Source organism: Rousettus aegyptiacus, unplaced genomic scaffold (genome assembly GCF_014176215.1).
Source record: "Rousettus aegyptiacus isolate mRouAeg1 unplaced genomic scaffold, mRouAeg1.p scaffold_m13_p_1, whole genome shotgun sequence".
In the NCBI taxonomy this organism is placed as follows: domain Eukaryota; kingdom Metazoa; phylum Chordata; class Mammalia; order Chiroptera; family Pteropodidae; genus Rousettus; species Rousettus aegyptiacus.
Genome location: NW_023416284.1, coordinates 77,166,687 through 77,183,300, shown reverse-complemented (window position 1 = coordinate 77,183,300; position 16,614 = coordinate 77,166,687). Strand labels below are relative to the sequence as shown.

Below are 16,614 nucleotides of genomic sequence, written 5' to 3'. Positions count from 1 at the left end.
GCAAGTACTCAGTAGCCACAGATCTAGACACTGGTGTGTCTTACTTTTTTTTCCTGTTTCCATTCTCATCAAGTTGTGATTTAATTTTGCCTGTGCTGCCATTGACTACTCTCTTTCTTGTCCTGCTGTTTCCAACTCAGCGTGTACTGTGGTTATTCTTAGATTCTCCTGAATTTTGGTCTAAGGTAGTTTCTCTTTTAAAACCAATTACTATTTGTCAGTAAAAGGCTGGTGTTCTGGAAGGGGGCCCTCAAGGAGACTGTTGTCTGAGAAACAGCCCTCTCTTTAGGATGTTTCCACATCTCCTCTTTAAGTAAGGCTATTGAAATAAAGGTAGATTATTTTATCTTGCATATTGGGAACAGTGACTTTTAATTTGGGTTTTAGAAATGAGTGGGATCTGAGAGAAAGAATGAGAATGAATGTCGTGTTTAAAATATTGGGAAGTAAAATACCTGTTGCATATGATAGTATTACATTCACTGAAAAATGGACAAAATTTTAAAAGACAAAACTATTTCCATTTCTATGCTGCTAAGATGTTACTTTCTAATTTTGCAAGATTAATCATATAGTGTATGTCTATAAACACATGTGAATCTAATAAAAATAACTTCAAAGTAACTTTCTTTACAATTCCTTATTGCAGAAAAATTTGGACATTTGACAAATACTATAGTGCAGTTATTTAAAGTTATAAAATTTTAAAATAAAAACTTGATCCACATTGTTATATTTTATTTTTTTCTAGAAACTGAGGAGAAGAAGATGTTTATCATTTACTTGAAGCCTATTAATATTGGAAATAAAGAAGTGAGGAAAATAGAAATCCATTTTGATTTGCAATTCAACATATCACAAGCTTCCATTAAAGCTTTAGGAGAAGACAAACAGGTGGCAGGTTTAATTCTTTTTAATTATTTGACTGTGTTGTATGTTTTCATGTCTCCTAAATTTCCATGTTGGGTTTTTAAAAATTAAAATCTAATATATAACATCTAGTCATGTGTCGCATAACAACATTTGTAAGAGATGGTGGTCCCATAAGATTGTAATGGAGCTGAAAAATTCCTATCGTCTAGTAACATCATAGCCCTCATGTAGTGCAAAGCATTATTCATGTGTTTGGTGATGCTGGTGTAAGCAAACCTTCTGCACCACCAGTTAAAGGAAAGTACAGCACATATAATTATGTACAGTACAAATACTTGGCAATGATAATACACAACTATATTATTGATTTATATATTTAGTACACCACATTTTTTATCATTACTTTAGAGTGTACACTCTACTTATAAAAAAAGTTTGCTATAAAACAGTATGCTGTGTTTTGCTGGCAGCAGTCTCATATCTGGTATTTACTGTGTTTTTCGATTACATCATTTTCTCTTGTGTTTGTTTTAATCTCGTGTTGTTTTGTACAGTAATATGCTGTACAGGCTTGTAGCCCAAGAGCAATATACTATACCACATAGTCTAGGTGTGTAGTAAGCTATCCTATGTGGGTTTGTACGAGCGTGTTCAGTGATGTTCAGTTAATGAAAAAATAGCCTAACAGTGCATTTCTCACAACATAGTCCTGTCATTGAGTGGTGCACGACTGTATTAGTTTCAAGTGTATAGCATAATAATTCAATATTTGTATATAAACAAAATAATCACCACAATAAGTCTAGTTAACAGCCATTGCCATAGTTAAGTTCTCTTATTCTCGTGATGAAAATTTTTAATTTACTCTCTTAGCAACTTTCAAATATGCAATTTCTGTCTATTTCTATTTCTCCCTTTAGGTCTTTAATATTTGCTTTATATGTGTAGATGCTCCTATGTTAGGTGCATAAATATTTACAAATCTTATATCCTATTGTTGGGTTGAACCCTTTATCATTATGTAATGATCTTCTTTGTCTTTTATTACAGTCTTTGTCTTAAAGTCTGTTTTGTCCGATATAAGTATAGCTACCCCAAGTTTCTTTTGGTTTCTGTTTGCATGGAATATCTTTTCTATACTTCTACTTTCAGTCTATGTGTGTTCTTATGTCAAAGTGATTCTCTTTTAGGCCGCATGTAGATGGGTCTTGTTTTTGTATCCATTCAGCCGCTCTATATCTTTTGATTGGAAAATTGAATTTTTTTACATTTAAAACAATTATCAATCAGTATACACTGATCTACATTTTGTTAATTGTTTTGTGGCTGCTTCGTATTTCCTTTGTTCCTTTCTTCTTCTCTTGCTCTATTCCTGTATGATTCTATGATTTTCTGTAGTGGTATGCTTAGATTCCTCTTTTCTTTCCTTTCCTTTTCTTTTCTTTCCTTTTTTTTCCCTTTTCTTTCTTTCTCTTTTCTTTCCTTTTTCCTTTCCTTCCCTTTTTCCTCCCCTCCCCTCCCCTACCCGCCCCCCCTCCCTTCCCCGCCCCCCCTCCCCTCCCTTCCCTTCCCTTCCCTTTCATTTACTGTAGGTTTTTGCTTTGTGGTTACCATGAGACTTATATAAAACAACTTAAAATAGTTTATTTTAAGTTGATAACAGTTTAAGTTTAATTACACTCTAAAGTTCCACATTTTTACTTTCTCTACACTTTTTTTGTTTTTTTTTTTATGTTAAAATTTACATCTTTTTATCTTGGGTATCTCTTAAAGTATTGTAGTTATAGATAGTTCTTTTTACTACTTTTGTCTTCTAACCTCATACCAGCCTTATAAGTAATCCACCACCTTTACAATATCAAATTATTCTAAATTTTACTATATATTTACTTTTGCCAGTGAAATTTATAGTTTTATATATAATATTTATATATTAGCACCCTTTTATTTAAGCTTAAAGAAGTCCCTTTAACATTCCTCATAAGGACGGTCTAGTAGTGAAGAACTCTGTTAGCTTTTGCTTGTCTGGAACACTTTACCTGTCCAATTCTAAATGACAGCTATACTGAGTATTCTTGGTTGGGAGTTTTTAAATTTAGTACTTTGACTATATTATGCCACACCCTTGACCTGCAAAGTTTCTTTTGAGAAAAACTGGTAGTCTTGGGGGGGAGGGGATGGTGGTGAGGGTTCCCTTGTATGTAACAGATTTATCTTTGGCTACTTTTAAAATTCTTATCTTTTAACTTTTGATACTGTAATTATAATGTGCCTCAGGTGAGTCTCTTTGGGTTTCTTTCTTTCTTTTTTTTTTCTGAATCTCTTTGAGCTTCCTAGATCTGTATGTCTGTTTTCTTCCCCAGGTTAGGGAAATTTTCAGCCATTATTTCTTCAAATGAACTTTCTGTCCCTTTCTTTCTTCTCCTTCTGGGACTCCTGTAATGTGAATGTTAGTTTACTTAATGTTGTCCCATAGGTCCCTAACACTATTCTCACTTTTTTCATTATTTTTTCTTTCAGCTGCTCTGAGTAGATGAGTTTCATTGCCCTGGTATGTTTTAGAGGTCACTAATCCTTTTTGCATTTCATCTAGTGTGTTGAACCCCTCTAGTGTACTTTTTAGTTTAGTTATTGTATTTTTAAGTTCTGTGACTTCTGTATGGTACTTTCTCTGTCTTTGTTGAAGTTCTCACTGTGTTCATCCATTATTCTCCCAAGTTTGGTGAGCATTTTTATGACCATTATTTTAAACTGTTTATCAGGTAAATCACTTATCCCCTTTTTATTAAGATGTTTTTCTGAGGTTTATTTTGTTTTCATTTGGAACATATTCCTTTGTTTCTTCATTTTCCTTGACTCTCTTTGTTGGTTTCTATGCATTAGATAAAACAGCCATCTCTCCCAATAGAAGGAGTAGCCTCGTGACGAGATGAACCTTACTGCTCAACCCTGTCCTAGCTCTAAGTTGTCTTAGAGTCCTTTGTGATTTTTCAAGCAGCCTCTTTTATTTTTAGTGGCTCCCCATATTTGAGATTGTGCCAAGGGCTGTCAGCATCCCAAACGGGGGGAATCTCAGCACCTAGATTCAATCGTGAAAACCAGACCATCAGGCAGCCACTTTTAAAGTATGCAAATATATACAGTCTTGTAGTATTGCGAGCACAAGCCCCATTGTCTACTAGAGCCAGATGATCTAGAGGTATCCCCCTGGGTGGCAGTCACAAAAATTGAGGGGCCAAATGATGGTACAAGCTCTTTTCTAGGAGATTCTGGTGAGCTGTAGTGAGGCAGAGGGAGAGTGCAAAGGTGGCATCCACTAGTCTTTGTTTTTGAGAGGACCCCAATAGTTCCTAGACAGGCGTGCAACTAGAAATCTGCCCCTCTGGTCAGAACTTCAGGACAAGCAAATAGGTCTTTTTCAAAGAAAGACTGGAGTATGTTTTAGTCTGCTGTGTGTGCTGTGCCCTGGGGGTGGTAGTCAGCCAAGAACTGTGTTTCCAGTTGTTGCAGAACTATGGGACACAAGAATGGAAGCCCTGCTGGCCATCAGAACCAGGCAATCAAGGAGCATACCCTGGGTGGCAGCCACAAAAACTGGGGTACCAGATGTAGGAATGGGCCATCAAATGCATATACAAGCTGCCCTCTGGGAGAGTCTGTGCTCTGGAGCATGGAAGAAGGAGCATGCAAAGATAGCAACTGCCCTTCAAGGTCTCTGGAAAGGTTTATAGCTATCCCTAACATTCATATTTAATTAAAAGCCTGCCTCTCAGGCAGCAGCTGTGAAGAAAGCAAATAGGCCTCTTTCACAGAAAGCCTGGACATCTCAGTCTGTTGTTTCTCTGCTGTGTCTTGGGGATGGTAGCTGGTTAAGAACTCTTTCTTCATTGGTTACAGTTCTGAGGGACCCATAAGTTGAAGCCCTGCTGGCCACCAGAGTCAGGCAATTTAGAGATGTCCCCTTGGTGGCAGCTGCAAAAATCAGGGCACCAGATGAGGGTGCAAGCTTCTTTCCAGGAGACATTGGCAAATTAGAGCAAGGCAAAGGGAGACTATAAAGATGGGGCTTTGTGGCCTCTGTCCACAGAGCATTTCGGTAGGCTCCTAGGTGTGTGTTAAATTAGATGCATGGCCCTCAGACTGATGATTTAAAGTAAGCAAATAAGCTTCTTTCACAGAAAGTCTGTGTGCCTTTCAGCTGGTTGCCTCCATGCTGGGCCCTAGAACAGGTGAGTCTGCGTGTGTGAGCCCTTTAAGAATTATTTCTCAGTTTGTTAGAGCTTCATAGGTCTCATGGACACAAGCCCTGTTGGCTTCGAAAGCTAGATATTTTGGGGACTTGTTTCTCACGTGCAGGTATTAAAAATTGAGGTACCAGAAGTAGTGTTCAAACCTTTTACTCCTCAGGGAGAAGTTTGGAGTTCTGAGTTTCTACCTGATTGTGAGTTGTCATGCTGGTGGAGGAGTTTAGGGTGAGATTGTGTCTCAGCATCTCCTGTCTGCTTTGATGTGAATTTTTTTTTTTTTTTTTGGCCACCTGATGTGTCTGAATCATTCAGCTAGATTTTCTTTTTTTTTTCCCTGTAGAGGAAATTGTACTATATACAACTGAAGATTGATGTGTCTGTGGGAGGAGATCACTTCAGAATCTTCCTACATTGCCATCTTGAACCAGAATTCCTTGTTGGGTTTTGATGTGAACATTTGCTCAAGCAGAAGGATTGGTCTTTTGCATACCATGTAATAAGAGTTGAGAGTTCTGAGTTCTAATCCTAGTTCTTTCTTTTTATATATCATTGTCTTAACTATGTGTGATACAAAGCTTTGTGCCTTGAAATGCTTATTTATTTTGAACAGTTGAAAATTTTTCTAGGGTAATATCACCTTCTTACCACATTCTTCCAAAAGTCCTGACAATATTCGCTGTGGACTTCTTGGTGCTTCTTTATTTTTCAACTCATTGAGGATGAGGGGAACCACTGGGAATAGGGTCTCTTTGGAAGTTTTTCAACAGTTCTATCTACTAGTCTTATCTTGTGGAAACGATCTGAGCCTTGTGTAGACTGCTATGCTTCCAGCAGTCTCCATCTCACTGAGAATATTTCCTATTTATATATAAGAGCAAGAAGCCTTTCTCTATCACAGACAGTGGGCAGGGCAAAGACATTTGTGACAAGGAGTTGAATTAAGATGTCAGAGACCTGAGGAAGGGTATATTGGACTGGTTTCCTCTTGGTTTTGAGTTGTATATAAACACATTTTATATATGTTAAAATGTTCTGCAAATATAGTTTCCAAAGACCCATGAGAAGACCATTTCATGGATGAGGATGAAAAATAAAAGTAGAATCAATTAATTAAAAACACCTCCATCATATTACATGAGTTGGCCTGACACTATAGGTTTGCCTTTTCTCATGAAAAACATCAGAATTATGTTCATTTCCACATTTCACAAAGTGAAAAAAATGTTTTTGGAGAAAATTGGGCTTTATATGCTATTAAGCCACAGCTCCTGGACCATGAGACCCTGTGAAGGAGTGGGGATGTGAGAGCCATTGGGAACTCACTGCAGACTCATCCTGGGAGGTTCAGTCTCTGAGCAAAGCAGGGTTAGAAGTTTCAAGGGGTCAGACTTGGGAAAGAGGGAAGGGCTGTGCAGGCTCCGGGATGGGAAGTGGTCAGCAAAAGGTGATTTTAGAGGAAGGAGGTAAGTAAAGAAGCTGGAAACAGTGAAATGATCCTTCAAAAGAGGACAAAATAAAGACTAACGTCTAATTTCTCAATGTGCTGTTTCTGAGCTTTAAGTTTTCCTTAAAATCTTTTAAAAGATTACTGGTTTTAAAAGTCACATGGCTTTTGGTTTTCATTTCAGATATTGACTGACCAGGCAAAAATCTCCAAAGAACTTCTTGATAAGTTTGAAAAAAAAGAAACTGAGATTCCTTCTGTCAGCCACAAAGGAGAGATAGGTATATTGGGAAATAACAAAATTTCTTACTCTGAATTCTCTACAAAAATAATGATAAAACCTTACTTGGAAGAGGTCACTGAAAACCAGTGATCACATCAGAGTAATAAATGTATCATTGTACCTTTTCAGAAAGAAAAGCTCCTGATAGTCTCGAATCATTTTCTTCACCTGATACAGTTTCTCTTGTGGGTCAGTTGGAAATGATAAGGGCGATGGGGGCGTGGAGGGAATTGTCTGTCTACAAAGCTAATCCTGCAAAGATTGTGAACCCCTTATAAGTTATATCCCATGGCTGTTTTCCAAAGTCCCATAGATTTCCAATTTGAGCTTTGAGACCTGACCTAATTTGCCAATTTTTAGCAAAAGATAGTGATGTACCTGTACTGTGGATCCCATGAAGAACAATTGAAGAGTGTGCCCACTGTTGTGCATGGATATTGTTATCACTTTTAAATGATTTTTTCTTAATATGTATAGACCAGGCAGAAGAATCCACTAAGGAGCCAGAATTAATGAGTGCTGAAGATGACTGCTGCCTAGTAATTCTCCCCTCAAATGACCAGTCTGAGCTTCCCGTGAGTATGGGGAGCTGGAGGACAAAATTCTGAGCTGAGGTTATTTTTGCCTGCCATATTTATATGTTTACTCCTTTCTGAACTTGGCTTTCCCATAGAATGCGTGACTTGGCTGGCTCTGCCTTGTTCCCTCTTTTGGGATCTGGAGACTGAGTTGTAGGGAAAGGGTTTTAATCTTTGGAGTCAGACCTGGTTTTTACTTACGACCTGCAGGAACTTGGGCAAATTACTTAACATTAATGACCCTGAAGCTTCTCATCTATAAAATGGAGGTAATAGCTGGTTTACAAAGTGGACCTCTGAAAATTAAAAACAATGTATGTATAGCATCTAACACAATACTAAGTATATATAGGTATTCTGCCCCTTTCTCATTTTTTATATTTGATCACCTGGACACATTGTATAGAAGTGTGATGATAGTGTAATGATTTTTTTTTAAAGGCAATATACAAAAGGTTATTTTTCCAGATAACTGGTCTCCTTAGGAAGTCGTATGCTTATCCCAACAATTCTGATGCCATTGAAGACATTTTTGCAATTTTTCCTTTGATGTTTCCTTTAGTAACATTGGAATACTCTGATTGTCTTTGATAGTGGCAAATCTTCTTCTGAGGGTGGATATTAATTTATTGGAACAGCCAACAGTCATTTGGAGCCGAGTCTAATAAACAAAGAGCCTGGTATCTTAGTATTCAATGAAAATACTTTTTTTTGGAGGTATAAAGTGGCTCCAGAGAATTTCAAAAGAGGGCTTCAAAGGCACTGCAATTACATTTTTTCTTTTCTTTTTTTTTGCAGAAAACAAAAGCAGCTGATAGTTCACCTGAAAAATCGAAACTGGGTGATACACAACCAGGTTAGATTTTTTAAATCTATCATAAATAAGAAAATAAGACCTGAATGATATATTTATTTAGTTGAGAAGCTTAACAATTTTTCTTTTTAATTTTTACCATTAGAAGTTACTTCAGAACATGAATATTCATCAGATTTACCAGAACCATCAGTAACAATTCTAATTCCTAAATTAAATGACAAATCCAGGTAAATGATTTTAATAAGTAATAAATCATGTAGATTGCTCTTAATGTGACTAGTTAATGTAAAAATCAGCTGTCAAGGTTTTCCCCCTTTGCTGCATCTGGCCATGCCCCATACAAGGAGAAAGTGTTGTGTGCAGTTTTCTGTAGAATGATTTGAGCAATGCTGAAATGTTCTCCTGACCTGTAGGTCTCTACTGTTAGACTCCAGTATTATCTTTGGTGGTGTATTTTTCTGGATCAAAACACTAAATATCCCCAGCATTATTTTGTTTGTCAGTTTTCCATGTAGGGCTCTGAAGAATAGGTCATAGGACAAGTGATTTTTTTTTTTTTTACAACTTCGAGATATAATTGAAATGAAATAAACTGTATATATTTAGATTGTATAGTTTAATGAGTTTTAACATATGTGTACACTCAGGAGTCACAAGCCACAAGCAAATAATAACCATATCTGTCATCACCAAGAATTTTTTCTTACCCCTTTGAAATCCTTCTTTTCTGTCCACCTTCATCCCCCTCACCCCCAAAGCAATCGCTGATCTGCTTTCTGCTATTATTGATGAATTTGCAGTTTAAAATATCGTATATGCACTCTTTTTTCTAGCTTTTTAAATTTAATGAAATTATTTTAAGATTATTCATGTATATACCAGCAGTTCATTCTTTTATATTGCCGAGTAGTATTCCATTGTATGGATATACCACACTTGCTTATCCATTCATTCACCTGTTAACGGACATTTGAGCTCTTTCCAGTTTTTTGTTGTCACAGGTAAAGTCATTAGGATTCATGTATAAGTCTTTATATTGTTGCTTTCTTTTCTCTTGGATAAATACATAGTAGGGGAATGTCTGGATCGTTATGTGTATGTTAATTTTTTTTAAAAAACCCATCAAACTTTTTCAAAGTGGTCGCTGCATTTTACGTTCCTAATGGCAGTCTTTGAGACTTTCAGTTACTAGACATTCTTGCCAATACTTGGTAATGTTAGTTTTCTTAATCTTAACTATTGCAGTGAAAGTGTAGTGATATTTCAGGTGGTTTTAATTTGCATTTTCCTAATGACTAATGGTGTTATGTTTTAAAAATATTTTATAATATGTTTATTATAAAATAAATATATGGAAAATAATATGTTTATTTTCCATTCACATATCTTTTTCTGGAAACTGTCTTCAGATATTTTGCTCATTTAAAAAACTGGATTATTTCCTTTCTTACAATTGAATTATAAGAATTCTTTATATTTTCTACATACAATCCTTTAGCAGATACGTATTTTTGCATGTACTTTCTCCCTGTCTGTGACTTACTTGTTTTTATAACAGTGTCTTTTAAAGAGCAAAAGTTTAAAATTTTTATAAAGGCTAATTTACTGATTTCTTTTTCTTTTATTATACTTTTGTGCTTTTTTGTAACATGTTTAAGAAATCTGAGGCAAACACATGATCAGTGGTATTTTTTTATGTTCTAGAATTTTTATAGTTGTAGAGCTTATTTCAGTTTATGAGTAATTTTATGTTAATTTTGATATATTGTGTGAGGTAAAGGTTAAGTCTGTCCTTCTTTCCTTTTTTTCATTCCCTTCCTCTCTCCTGTCCTCTTTTCTTTCTGTTCTGTCTTTATATGAATATCCAATTGTTCCAGACCATTTATTGAAATAATTATTCTTTCCCCCATTGAATTTACTTGGAAACTTTGTTGAAAAAATCAATTGATCATATGTGGATTTATTTCTGGATGTATATCTATATTCTGTTCCATTGATCTATTTGTATATATTTCCATATTTTCTGAATTACTGCTTTACTATCTTAACTATTGTATCTCATTCTGAAATGAAGTAGTGTTAGTCTTCCAACTTTGTTGGGTTTTTTTTCCCCAAAGTTTTGACTGTATCGGGACCTTTGCATTTCCATATAAATTTTTGAATCTACTTTACAAAAATGTCTGCTGGGATTTTGACTGAGATTGTACTGAATTTGTAGATCAATTTTAGAAGAACCAATGTTATAACAAGGTTGTTTCTTTGTCTCATGAATCTGATATATCTCTTCTTTATTTAGGACATTTTTTTAGTATATTTTGTAGTTTTCTATGTGTAAATCTTTCATATATTTTGCTAAACTTATCTCTAGATATTTCCTATTCTTTGCTGTTATAATTTTTAAAAATTCCATTTCTGATTGTTTGTTATATAGAAATGTGATTGATTTGTATATATTGATCTTATATTCTACAAATTGTTAAACTCACTTAATATTTTTTTCATACGCCATCAGATGGAATTTTATTTGCATTGTACACTTTAAATACTTACCTTTCAGTAAAGTACAAGAAGTAAATAGCTTTTTTCTTCACTCTTATAGTACATCCCCAGAAACAGTTGTGAACATGACACATGTTATACTACATGACTGAACATATTGCTTTGAACTTCTCATTGTTTAACATTCATGAGGAGCCATTATATATTCTTCTTCTTTCAAGTTTATTGAGATATAATTGTTGTGTGGCTCTATATAAGTTTAAAGTGAACTACATAATGAGCTGGCATATGTATATTGAGAAATATCACAATAAGTTGATTCAATACCTCTGCTTTCATGTAGTTATAAAATATTTTTTTTTTCTTTGATGAAAACTTTTAGGATTTACTCTCTTAGCAACTTTCAAATACACCATCAGCAGTGTTCACTATAGTCATGCTGGACTTCACATCTGCGGCACTTACTTACTTATAACTTTAAGTAAGTTTGTACCTTTTGACCACTATCATCCAGTCCCCCATTCCCCACTCCCTACCTCTGGTAACTACAAATCTGTTCTCTTTTTTTATGAGTTTTGTGTGTGTGTTTAATACGCAAAATACAAGTAAGATTATACAAAACAAGTAAGATTATATAATATTTGTCTTTCTCTGACTCATTTCACTTAGCATAATGCCCTCAAGGTCCATCTATGTTGTTGAAAAATTATGGGATTTCTTTATTTGTTATAGCCAAATGGACATCTTCTTTGTCCAGTCATATATTGATGGACACTTAGATCGTTTCCCTATCTTAGCTATTATAAATAATGCTACACTGAACATGAGGGTGTGGATATCTCTTTGGGATAGTTAGTGATTTTGTTTCCTTCAGGTGTATACCTAGAAATGCTGGATCATATGGTAGTTCTGTTTTTAATTTTTAATATTTTTAATTTTAACCTCTATTTTGGCTGTATAGAAATATATGACAAAATTTTAGCAAATATAATGATATAAAAATAGGAACTATCCCAGGATTTCAAGTTTAACTTAACAGTAAAAAAATCAGGTAATGCATTATCTTAACAAAAATAAAAATATGATCCTAGTCAACAAAGCAAAAAGTATTTGAAAAAATTCAATATCTGTTCTTGATTAAAAATGCTCAGGTAGCTAGATATGAAAAGGAACTTCCTCAGTTGTTAAAGGGCATCTGTGAGAAACATACTGTTAATAACATTTAATAATGGAAGACTGAATGCTTTTCCCTAAAATCAGGTATGAGGCAAGAATATCTGCTCTACTACTTCTATTTGACATTGTGTTTGAGGGTCTAGCCAACGCTATTGACAAGAAAAAGGAATAAGAAGCATTCCTATCAGAAAGTGAGGAGAAAACCTGTAGGTGATATGATCATCTAACTAGAAAATTCAGTAGAATCTACAAAATGTACTAGAACTAATAGACAAATTTTAAAATGTATAATTATATTTTTAAAAATTGTGGTAAAATACATATAACATAAAATTTGCCATTTTAACCATTAAAAATATATTTTTTTATTTTTCAGTTACACTTGACATTCAATATTAGTTTCAAGTGTACAGTATAATGGTTAGACATTTATATAACTTATGAAGCGATCTCCTTGATAGGTCTTGCACCCACCTGACACCATATATAGTTATTACAACATTATTGACTATATTCCCTAAGCTGTACTTTGTATCTCCATGACTTTTGTAATTGCCAATTTGTAGTTCTTAATCTTTTCACCTTTTTCACCTAGCTCTCCAACTTCCCTCCTGTCTGGCAATAATCAGTTCGTTCTCTATATCTATGAATTTGTTTCTGTTTTGTTAGTTTGTTTTCTAGATTTCACGTATAAGTGAAATCATGCTATTTGTCTTTCTCTTGCCAACTTATTTCACTTAGCATAATACCCTTTAGATCCATCCACATTGTCACAAATGGAAAGATTTTATTTTTTTAATGGCCAAGTAATGTTCCATTTTATGTATGTACCACATCTTTTTTATCCAGTTATCTATCAATGAACACTTAGGATGCTTCCATACCTTGGCTATTATGAATAATGCTTTAATGAACAGAGTGCATACATCTGTTTGCGTTATTGTTTTGGATTTCTTCTGTTAAATACCCAATAGTGAGATTGCTGGGTCATATGGCAGTTGTATTTTTAATTTTTTAAATAACTGCTTTCTATGGTTGCTACACCGTTTCCCAATCCCATGAACAGTATGCAAGGGCTCCAATTTCTTCATATTTCACCAACACTTAGTTTGTTGTTTTAATAATAGCAAACAATAAAAAGGGGCTATTCAAAATATGTAAGGAATCTCTACAATTCAGTAGCAAAAAACAAACAAAAAAACCAAACAAACAAAAAAAGAAAAACCAAAAAAACACAAAAACCCCACTTGATTAAACAAATGGGGAAGGGATCTGAATAGACATTTCTCTAAAGAAATTAGGGACAGTTTTAGCACCCCAGTTGATGCTAAGGTAGAGCCCAACAAGAAGCTCTGCTCTGCAGCTTTGCCACAGCTCGCTGCCTGCTTGCAGATCTCACCCTGCCTTCCTCTTCTTTGTATGCCTAACGGAAGAGTTCAACAAAGGTTTATTTTTGTTTTAAATAACAAGTTGTCAGGCAGAGGAGCTTTGGAAATGGATTGTAAGATAAGAAGTTTGTCGAGAGCAAGAAAAAAAAATGGCATAGATGATAGAGGCTTTGTTCATCCCTCTTGTGACCAAATCAAAGTTGTGAGAGAAACATGGAACAGACAGCAAAAAAAAAAGTCACCTGGAATCTAGATGAACAATTCCTACACCTAGGGAGAGAAATAAGAAATCACCCTGCAATGGGAGAAGGTAGGGACAGGATGAGGAAGCGAGGCTGCCTGGTCCTAAGCAGCTGAGTGAGATAGAGGCTGAGGCGGCGGCAGACACCTCTTAAAGGGGCCATGTCCATGAGCAGACTTTTGTGATGACGGACCTGCTCACTCTGAGCACCAGCGCCCGGTCGGCTGCACAGGGGCACCAGAGACTTATAGGGGGACACTGAGTTGTTGGAGTGAGGGCCAGAGGTGAGGATCTCTCCCAGACAGAGTGCTGGCTGTATCCATTGTTCCTCTGTTGAGCCCGTTCCCTTCCCAGCGTCCTGACGTAGCGCTGCCATAGTGGAGATGTCATCAAACTGGATAATGGGTAGCTCCACCCAGAGGGTTTCCTGAAACTGCCTCCCCCAATTCGCAGCCCCACCCAAGTCACATCCAGGTGTCCCCTCAATGAGTCCTGTGCTCCTTGCTGAGCAGCACCAAGACTCACACTAGTGGCAGCTGGCCTCAGTTACTGGTATTGTTTCTTGAGGTAACTATAAGCATAGCATCTGAATCTTAACAGGTGGCCACAGAAGGGCACAGAGTGGGGCTAAACTTAGCCTGTAGCTGAACCCCTCTCAGAACTGTGCCACTGGACACCTACACAAAACCACACTAATTAGACCAGGATACTTAGGAGTTTTGCTGCGTACATAGAAAGAGACACAGAAGGGTAGCTAAAATGGGAAGAAAAAGAAGCAGAAACCATATGAGAAAATAACATAAATCCAGGAATAATGGAGTCAAGCAATCTAACAGATGCAGAGTTCAAAACACTAGTTATAAAGATGCTCAATGAACTTAGGGGAAGTATAGATGAATTCAGTGAGAACTTTAACAAAGAGATAAAAAAAAACATAAAAATGGAAATGGAAATTATAAAAGAGAACCTGTCAGAAATGAAGAACACATTATCTGAGATGAAGAGTGTATTAGAGGAAATCAACAGAATAGATAGAGAAGATCAGATCACTGATACTGAGGATGGGGAAGCCAAGGACACTCAGAATGGCAAGAAAAAAGAAACCAAGACTACAATAATTTAAAGAGCCTATGAGATACTATTAAATGTAAAAATATCCATATGATAGGAATACGTGAAGGAAAACAAGGCGTTGAAGAGCTGTTTGAAGAAATAATGGAAAACTTCCCTTATCTGGTGAAGGAAATAGACATACAACCCCAGGAAGCTCAGAGAGTCACAAGAAAGAGGAACCCAAAGAGGCCAACACCAAGACACGTCATAAAGTGCCAAAGGTTAAATACAAAGAGAAAATTCTTAAAAGAAGCAAGAGAAAAGCAATTAGTTGTCTAATAAGGGAGCATCCATAAGACTGGCAGAAGATTTCTCAAAAGAAACTATGCAGGACAGAAAGACTTGGCACAAAATATTCAATGTGATGAAAATCCAGGATCTACAACCAAGCATACCTTATCCTATAAAGCTATCACTTAGAGTTGAAGGACAGATAAAGAGCTACCCAGACAAAAATTGGCTAAAGGACTTTATCACTACCATGCCAATATTACAGGAACTGTTGAAGGGACTTCTTTACAAAGAAAAAAACATGTATCAAAAACAGGAATAAAGAATGGTAATAACTATTTTCCTAGTCTACAAGTACCACAAATGGAAAAGAATTAAGTGCTCCAACCAAAAGATAAAGTGGCTGAATGGATAAGAAAACAAGACCCGTACATATGCTGCCTTACAGGAGACTCACTTCAGATTGAAAGACACACAGAGTAAAAGGAAGGGGATAGAAAAAGATATTGCCTTGATGGACCTAGAGGGTATTGTGCTGAATGAAATGGGTTGGATAGAAAAAGACAAATATGATTTCACATTACATGTGGAATCAAAGGACAAAATCAACAATAACAAAAGCAGAAATAAACTCATAGATACAGAGAATATTTTGAAGGCTACTAGATGGAAGGGGGTTGGGGGGATGAAATAAAAGGCAAAGGGATTAAGATATACAAAAGGATAGTTGCAGAATAGACATGGAAATGTAAAGTGTAGCATGAGGAAGATGGTTAATAATGTAACATGTAAAGGGAAAGAGGGGTACTAGATTTAGTGGGGTGATCACTTTGTGAGTTATGTGGATCTCTGATCACTATGCTATACAACTGAAACTGGTATGTTGTATGTCAACTATAATTGAAAAATAAAACTCATTGAATTGTACAATGTAAATACAAGCAACAAATTATTATATTTTAATAAAGCCAGGGGAAAATGTAAAAAAAAGTTTGCAGGATGGGGTACTTCCTGTGTGCTGGGCTTACATTGGACAAAGGGCACATGAAGGAAAAAGAGGGCTGAGAAGTGGGGGAAGGAGAAGGTGATGGTGGTACAGTTCCATTAATTTGATATTTTGTTTTAGGAAAGATTCTTCTTTCGAAGGTGGCCAAAAGCAAGAAACAAGGATGTCGGTAATGAAACTTAACTTTCATTGTTTTGGGATAATACTTACCAAATTTTAGTTATTTGCATACCATCTTTGAAACTTGTCATTACTCTGTATCTCAATTTTTCTCAAACTTATTTTAAAAGGAATTGTTTCCCTTTCAAATGGACAATCAGCATTGGTTGTAACAAATAGTAGGTAAGCCCCCAAATACAATGGAAAATAACAAAGTTATTATGTTGAACTGTGCTTTTAGGCTTTGAGGCTAAAGCCCAGTCTTGCTTTTTAAAAGATCAGTGAGCAGAATAGAAGTTTAAGGGCGTACTAGCACTTGAGATGTATTCTGAATGGAAGTGGAAGGGTAAATTAATTGAAAAATTTTTTACTTTCAGTGGCATGGTTTCGTTTCTGTGTGCTCCAACTTACATTTTTCCAGTTTGCCTGCCACTTTGGGAAGATCAGTGCCCTAAGTCATTGTATTTAAAAAGAAATCTCTATGAACATTAAATGGAATTTCAAACACTTTCAGATCATGAGCTTCAAACAAATGAGTTAAGGCTCCTTCTGGCTTGCT

The 16,614-nt window shown here is 35.7% G+C and overlaps 1 protein-coding gene across 3 annotated transcripts in view; it reads left to right on the top strand.

Moving 5' to 3' along the window:
- Nucleotides 1-16,614, top strand: part of SYCP2L (synaptonemal complex protein 2 like) — a 71,644-nt gene that overhangs the window by 24,070 nt on the left and 30,960 nt on the right. For all 3 annotated transcript variants that reach the window (XR_004955755.1, XM_016118782.2, XM_036237154.1), the window contains exons 15-20: nucleotides 752-894; nucleotides 6,749-6,845; nucleotides 7,325-7,422; nucleotides 8,224-8,281; nucleotides 8,385-8,469; nucleotides 16,017-16,065. Coding sequence is in view for 2 of the 3 variants with exons in the window: in XM_016118782.2 (XP_015974268.2) it covers nucleotides 752-894; nucleotides 6,749-6,845; nucleotides 7,325-7,422; nucleotides 8,224-8,281; nucleotides 8,385-8,469; nucleotides 16,017-16,065 (530 nt within the window). In the remaining variant the exon portion in view is untranslated. The remainder of the gene's footprint in view (nucleotides 1-751; nucleotides 895-6,748; nucleotides 6,846-7,324; nucleotides 7,423-8,223; nucleotides 8,282-8,384; nucleotides 8,470-16,016; nucleotides 16,066-16,614) is intronic.